The sequence below is a fragment of the Crocuta crocuta genome, unplaced genomic scaffold, assembly GCF_008692635.1.
Source record: "Crocuta crocuta isolate KB4526 unplaced genomic scaffold, BGI_CrCroc_1.0 scaffold111, whole genome shotgun sequence".
NCBI lineage: Eukaryota > Metazoa > Chordata > Mammalia > Carnivora > Hyaenidae > Crocuta > Crocuta crocuta.
In genome coordinates this window covers 3,794,988-3,803,368 of record NW_027527611.1, presented here as the reverse complement: position 1 = coordinate 3,803,368, position 8,381 = coordinate 3,794,988, and the positions used below count along the sequence as shown (strand labels likewise).

The following is an 8,381-nucleotide window of genomic DNA, read 5'->3' as shown; positions in this document are numbered from 1 at the left end:
GGGGGGTCGCTATCAGGACGACCCGCCCCTCCTGAGCTCTAAGGGCGCCGCAGGCCGCAAGCCGGGGCTGGGAGGCATCTGTAAGGACGCGAGCGCCCCTAATGGGAAGGGGCCGGCGGGCTGTGAGGGNGCTGGTACTGCAGCGTGTGGAAGCCGTCCCTGCGCGGCGGGCCCTGCTTCTCGAACTGGCCCAGCAGGTTGGCGGGGATGCGGGTGGCCCTGGCGCCGGCGTGCGGCGCGGCACAGTCGTCCCTCGAGTCGTAGTGGGAGCTGTAGTGCATCCTGGGGAAGGTGCTGCTGGACACGTGCTCGCCCAGCACCACGGGCATCACCAGGCACTCCGAGTGCACCGAGCTGCCGGGCGAGCAGCGGTGGTGGTCCAGGGGGCAGCCGTCCACCGGGCTCAGCAGGCAGGGCGGCCTGGCCTCCTGCGCCCGCTGCAGGTGCTCGCAGTCCTCGGGGGCCGCCAGGCCGCAGGTGTGTGCCGAGCACAGCGGGGCGGGCGCNTACCTCCCCTCATCGAAGTGCGGCGTCGGGGACCATGAGTACTGCTGGTCTGTTGAGAGAGCACACAAAGCCGCGTCAGCCGCCGTTCTCACGTGTTGCAAAAGTAAATTATTGGACACCCCACCCAGGAACTATTTTATCCCATAATCAGGGCTCATTTTGGGGCACTGGAGAGGGTAAATCACTTTTTCTTATACCACACTGACTGCTCCAAAGTAGGAGACTATTAAGAAGCATTAAGTCTCTGGGTGCCCCGGGGGGCTCAGTGGGTTAAGCGACCGACTTTGGCTCAGGTCATGATCTCACGGTTCGTGAGTTCAAGCCCCGCATCGGGCTCTGTGCTGACAGCTCAGAGCCTGGAGCCTGATTCAGATTCTGTGTCTCCCTCTCTCTCTGCCCCTCCCATATTCTCTCCCTCTCTCTCAAAAATAAATAATAAACATTAAAAAAAAAAAAAAAAGAACGTAAACTCTGATATCCCTAAATGTTGGTCTGCAACCACAAGCAAGTCTTGTCTGGGAGATTCATCAGGTCTCTGGGCGGCAAGACTTTGTTCTGTTAAACAAATCAACCATTTAGGAGCAAAATGAGTTACATTTCAGTTACATTTGAGTGTTGTGCTTCAGTTTCAGAAGTGTAAAAAGTCAGATCTGCTATTTAATTAGTAATATTGGTCAGTAGGCTCCTGTGATACGCGCTGATGCAGTGATCCAGAACGGTCTAAAGCCACGTCCCTGCTGCTCAGGGGAGGGGAGGTGGCCTTCTCGAGGCCATCCGTCAAAACGAGGACCAAACCAGCGTGTCCCGACCTTTCATTTCAGATACTTGGCTGTGACCTGTAACATTCTGCCCAGGACAGAAAAAGTGGTTTGATTACGTGGGATGATGTAGTAAGTCGTTAGGGGTCGCCCCCCGGAGGGGCTGGCTATGTCGTGAGGCAGGCGGCTACGTGCTGCGGACGCGGGTTGGACACTGAGAACCGCTCGGGTTCGGGCCCAGGGCTGCCACCACGTGCTGTGTGAGTCCACGGGTCGGGCGGGCAGCCACGCTCCCTGTGCCTCCGCTTGCTCCGCGTGACAGGGAGACAAGACACTGGCAAAGCGACGGAGGAGGACACTGTGGTGCCGTCCGTTGTCACTGTTGTTATTATTGTAATTATCACCCTTTGAAACGCTCCTGGGTCGGCATCTGCTCCGTGACTGGACTGCAGGAGTCAGTGCTCAGACGCGCCTCTCCTCCACCCCTGCTCCCTATTGACCCAGGGTTTCTGTTTCAGGCCCAATTCAGAGCTTGCTTCTGAAGGTCACCAAACAGAGGCAGCAATAAACTCTGTTACAGTGTATGATGCATATGCATATTGGGTATATAATATGCATATTATAGATGGGAAATAGACTCTATTATAGTAATATGCATATGTTATGTATAATTCATATATACATACATAATGTGCATACGTGGTATAAATCTGCATATAGCCCATGTAGGAAATACAAACTCTATTATGATATATAATATGCATATATAGTATGTATATACAATGGATCTCTCTGTACATAATCTATGTATATAATGAACATATAATGTCACATATGCAAGAAATATAGACTCTATTACAATATACAATATGCATATACAGTATATATATTAATGCATATATCCATATATAATATATACATATTGCATATAATATTCATATGCAGGAAAGAATCTAGTATATAATATGCATATATGGTATGTATAATGCATATATTCATATGATATGCACATATACTAATTTGCATATAATATATGCAGGAAAACAGACTCTAGTATATAATCTGCATATACAGTATGTATAATGTTCATATATGTATATAAATGTATGTGTAATATATGCAGGAAATACACTCTCTTAAGGTTTATAACATGCATATATCATGTATATATAATATGTATCCATATATGCTGTATAATATATAATATTCATATAATATATGCAAGACATAGTATAGTGTAAAATATGCATATATGGTATGCATATATAATGCATAGATCCATATGTGATATATACAAACAATGTTTAATATGCATAAGATTTATGCAGGAAATAGACCCCGGTATATAATACCCTAGTGTATACAGTGTATATAACGTACCTATCCATTGATCTGTATATAACGTGTACGTAATACACGCAGGAAACACAGGCTTTCATGTGCACATATAGGATGCGTATACAAAGCATGTATCCACACATGCACATACACTATGTAATATGCATGTAACAGGTGCAGGAGACACGGATTTGGAAGCTGACTCCCACAGGAAACAGGTGGGAGAGGCGTGCGAACAAGCTCCGCAGAGAAGGGGATCCGAGGGCCTCAGCCTCCTCACCCCGCTGGACGGGCACGGACAGCTCTNGCCTGCCGGCTCGCCCCCCGGGCCGTGCCCTCGGGGCCTCGCACTTGTTGCCGCCTTCTCCCTGCCCCGGCTCAGGCCCCGGGTCCCTGTCACCAGGCCACCGCAGCGGCCACCTGCCTGCCACCCCGGTCCTCATTCCCGCCCTCGCTTCCCCAAGCACAGGCCAGCCGGCTCCTCCCTGCTCCGCCGCCCGCTGGCTTACTGCTGAGTCCTCATCTGTCAACCCGCCCCCAAGCCGCCCCCGGGGTGGCTGTGTGCCAGCCCGGAGCACAGGCTGGAGGCCACGTGCTGACCGGTGGGCCGGCCGGGCCCTCGCTCCAGCCGCTGGCTGTCGGTGAAGCATGCTGCTCTAACCAAACGGAAGGACCCCCCCCACCCCGTCTCCAGTCACCGCTCTGTGGGCCCTTCCCAGGCAGCGTGGGTTCCGCATTCCCCGCAGGCCAGACGGCCCCGGGGGAGAGGGTGCCGGCCGCGCGGCGGTCTCGAGGCAGCACGAGACTCTGGCTCCCGCGGGGCGCCGAGCACCACTTCCTTGGGAGGGGAGCTGTCTGCTNCGCCCCCACCCTTTCCTTGCTCTGAGGGTGCTTCCTGCTCCTGACCAGAAGCCCCTCCCCTGGGAGGTGCCACCTGCCCTGGGGTCAGGGACACCCGGACCTCAGAGAGCCACCCACCCAACAGCGGACATCAGACAGACGCCGGGGGCGACCGTGGGGAACAGCAAAGGAACGGAAAAGATGCCAGGCTTCTCCCGGATCACTTCGGACCAACCCTCCTGGTGACTGACGTCAGGAAACGTCACCTCTGCCCAACACCTCCACATGACTAGTGCCACACAGGGACTCAGACGTCCCCCGGCAGGCTCTGGACTGTGCCTGCCCGGCCGGCGAGATGCGGACACGCCCGACGAGGCAGGGGCACGGCTCACCNCCCCCGGTGCCTGCCTTCCTCAACAGCCAAGCCATGACTAGAGCACTTTAATATATTAGGCGGGCATAGTGTAGATTATATTATATTTTAATATAATTAAAAGCAAGTTTTCAAGGGAAATTCAATATCCAGCTGATAGATAGCAAAACTGTGTGCTGTAATCTAGACTTTACAGCAGCGTAAAGTTGTCATCCTATTATCTTTTGCTTTATTTTTCCATTAACATGTAATTTAATACAATTCCAATCTTCCTCTATATTAAAAAGCACGACCATTATTGCTCCACTCACGTATCCTATTTCTGCCTAATGTTTAGCCTAGAAGCTACGTTATGAATGTGGCTACATAAAAGAACAGTACAAAAGATAAAAGTTTAGCTGAAATGAATTAAATTTGATTACGGAACACATCAGTAACACATTCTCATTTCTGCTCTATGGGACTCAGTGCCCTGACGTGTGCATGGAATCTGACGCGCTGCCTCCTAAAACTAATACCACTCATAACAACAAACAAGAAAATAATGTACAGTAAATAACGGCGATTCTAAAACGTGTAATAGGGGCTTGTATTATAGGTTGTTGCTTTTTTTAAGTCTCTGTAACTTAGAATAGATATCTGGGCGCCGGCAGTTTCTCTGGTAAGTGAGGGAACACACGAAATGTGGGAGGCACCTTAGCGCCCTCATTTCCAGCTGCTCACTACACCGTATTTTGTTCTGAAGCAACAGAAAACAGCAGTCTAATCCTCATTATCCATTAACTGTCTCCCCAAATTCAAACTACAGTGTAAAGGCACATTTTACCCTGGGATTTCACAAGGCTGTTGGCGTTCTCATTTGAAAAAGTATGTTTTGAGTGCAGGGATAAAAACTTAAAAAAATCTGCTAACCTGTCTGGCACTATCTCTGCACGTGGGCACGGTGTGCGGGGAGGCCGTGCTTGTCCACATGCAGCACATGCACACGCAGAACTGCACATGCACACACAGACCTGTACACACATGCAGACCTGCACATGCACACACATGCACACAGAGCTGCACATGCACACAGAGCTGCACATGCACACAGACCTGCACATGCACACACAGTCCTGCACATGCACATAGAGCTGCACACGCATGCACACAGACCTGTACATGCATGCAGACCTGCACATGCACACACATGCACACAGACCTGCACATGCACACAGAGCTGCACATGCACACAGACCTGCACATGCACACACAGTCCTGAACATGCACGTAGAGCTGCACACGCATGCACACAGACCTGTACACGCATGCAGACCTGCACATGCACACACATGCACACAGACCTGCACACACAAGCAGACCTGCACATGCACACACAGTTCTGCACATGCACACAGACTTGTACACGCATGCAGACCTGCACATGCACACACATGCACACAGACCTGCACACACAAGCAGACCTACACATGCACACAGAGCTGCACATGCACATAGACCTGCACACACAGTCCTGCACGTGCACACACATGCACACAGACCTGCACACGCACACAGACCTGCTCACGCATGCACACCTGCACACACACACACACACACATGCAGACATGCACATGCACACACATGCACAGAGTGTGCACATAGCTCCAGATGGCCTGCTGCCAGCACCAGCTGCTGTCAGGTGGGGGAGGGTGCTGGGTGGGGACCCCACTGACCCTTTCTCAGGCTGCTGGTTGCACACTAAGCCCGGGCCTGAGCCAACCAGGCTGGGCACACACTGTGGAGATGGGCCCGGGCCCCAGTTTTGGAGAAAGCGTGGAACTGTGCCTGCACCCCAGCCCTGGAGGAAGGTGCCCCCTCCCTGAGGTCCCGCCGCACCAAGGACACCAGCTGTGTGTCCCGGGGGCCTGAAGCTCACTGACTCAGGCGAGCTGCCGGCCTGCACTTTCATCTGATTTTATCTGCCCACCAGGCAGATGCCTCACTGTCTGTCAGTGCGCTTGGCGTCCACCTGCAAAGGAGCATCCTCACTAAAGGTAGAAGCTAAGAGTAAAGGGCAGACCACGCAAGACAACGCCAAACAGCACAGACTCGTAAGCGGACTGCGGAGCTGCCTGCTCGAAAGTGAAATATTCTGCTATAATGTATTTTTCCCCACACCAGTTCAACTTGCCACCGTTTCTTCTGGCCTGTGCAGAGCTGTGAGGTGCCCTCCCTGTGCCCCTGGAGTTGCCCTGGCTCCCTTTCTCTGCTGCCCTCATCCTTTACCCACCCACCCTTCCTGCTACCCGTGAGCGGCCCCTGCCTCACATCCGTCTCTCGCACGTCTTCATGCCCATGGTCCCATCTCCATCCTGTCGTGACCTCACAGCGTACGCGTCAGCCGGGGAGCGTGCGAAGAAACAGCCGTGTGAACCTACTCCTGTATTTACCAGGTGAAGGCAGGAAAGATGTGTCCCGCCATATGTTAAGAGAACCCTACCCGAACCCCCATCGACAAAGAGTTTCCTCAAAAATTTAACAAGTATGGGGGAGGAGTCCATGATGCTCTGGACGAATGGACAGGTGTCCCTTATTCGTGGACTGACTTAACACAATTAAGGGGGAGACACTCCCCGAACTGCAGTGCAGACTCCACATGACCCCTATCAAAATCACAGCTGGCTTCTTTGTAGAAATTTAAAGTCTGACCCTAAAATTCATACAGACGGAACAAGAAAACTAGGTGTAAAGCTGGAGGTAGGAAGGAGACAGTAAAGCTTAGAGCAGAGATAAGTGAAATGATGGACGGACTCAGTGAAACCAGAAGTTGGTTCTTTGAAGACACAATAGATTGACAAGCCTTTGGCTGGAATGGAAGAGAGAACACTCAAATGACTAAAATCAGAAATAAAAGTGTGTGTGGGGGGGTGCCTGGGTGGCTTAGTTGGTTAAGTGTCCAACTTTCGCTTAGGTCATGATCTCGCGGTTCGTGGGTTCAAGCCCCGCGTCGGGCTCTGTGCTGACTGCCCGCTCAGAGCCTGGAGCCTGTTTCGGTCTGTGACTCCCTCTCTCTCTGACCCTCCCCTGCTCACGCTATCTCTCTCTCTCTCCTAGAAATAAATAAAAAACATTTAAAAAAAAGTGGGGAGCCACCTGTGATGACATAAATAAAAAGGATTATGATACTAGGACAACTCATAGTAAGAAAGTAGACAACCTAGATGAAATGGGTGAATTCATAGAAATACACAAATTATTTCCAGAAGAAACAGAAAACCAGTCAGGCCATTAACAATAAGGACACTGAATCAGGAATCAAAAACCTCCCAACAAAGAAAAAACGCAGGACCAGATGGCTTCACTGGTCAATTCTGCCAAACATTTAAAGAAAAATTAACGCCAGTTCTTCCCAAACTCTTCCAAAAAGTTGAAGAGGTGGGAACACTTTCTAGCTCGTCCTATCAGGCCAGCATAACCTGATACGGAAGCCAGGTCAACGCATCATGAGGAAAGATTACAGACCAATATTCTTTACAGACATAGATGCAAACATCCTCAACAAAACATGAGCAAACCGAACCCGGCAGCCTATTTAAAGTATTATATGCCATGACCAGGTGGGGTTTATCCCGGGAATGCAAAAGTGGTTCAACACAGAAAAATCACTACATCACAACGGAGTAACAGGAAGGTCGAAAGAAGAAATCCTGTGACCAACACAACTGACGCAGAAAAGGGATTTGGTAAAATCAAATGACCTCTCTCAGAAAACTGGGAATGTAAGGGAGTTTCCTCAGCATGACAAAAGCATTTATGGAAAGCCTGTAGCTCATATCATATTCGGTGGTGAAAGACTGAAAGCTTCTGCCCTGAGTCAGCACAACACAAGGGGTGTTCAAAACTGAACAGGGTAGTTCTCACCAGAGCAATTAGATAAGAAAAAGAAATAAGAGACACCCAAATAAGAAAAGGAGATGTATATATCTCTATTTGCAGATGACAGGTTTCCATATAGAGAAAACCTCAGAGAATCCAGAAGGAAGCTATTTGAGCTAATAAACAAATTCAGCAAAGTTGCAGGTTACATGATCAAAACATAAAAATCAGTTGTGTTTCTACATCCCAGCCAGGAACAACCCAAGAGTGAAAGAAGGCGACCAATCCCATTGACAATAATGTCTTCGAGAATAAAAGAGTCAGGACCACATTTCACCAAGGAGGTGAGACACTTGTATCTCGAAAACTAGGCAACATCACTGAAAGAAATTAAGGACTTGGATAAATGGAAAGGCATCCCATGTTTACGGACTAGATGACTTTCAGTACTACCCAAAGTCACCTACAGACTCAACATGATGCCGATCAAAGTTCCTGCTGGCTTTTTTTGCAGAAGTGGAAGAAACCTGTCCTCAAATTCACATGGAGATACAGCAGGTCCCAAACAACCAAAACGATTTGCAAAGGAGGAAGGAAGTTGGAGGGCTCAAAGGTCCTGTTCCAAAACTTACTATGAAGTTACGGTAATGAAAACAGTATGGCGCTATCCCAGGGGCCTATATATATATATAGACCCAGGGATATAT

The 8,381-nt window shown here is 49.8% G+C and overlaps 1 protein-coding gene across 1 annotated transcript in view; it reads right to left on the bottom strand.

The window, feature by feature from the left end:
- Positions 1–8,381, bottom strand: part of DLGAP2 (DLG associated protein 2) — a 608,379-nt gene that overhangs the window by 104,989 nt on the left and 495,009 nt on the right. The window contains exon 5 of the mRNA XM_077771905.1: positions 139–556. Coding sequence (XP_077628031.1) covers positions 139–556 — 418 coding nt within the window. The remainder of the gene's footprint in view (positions 1–138; positions 557–8,381) is intronic.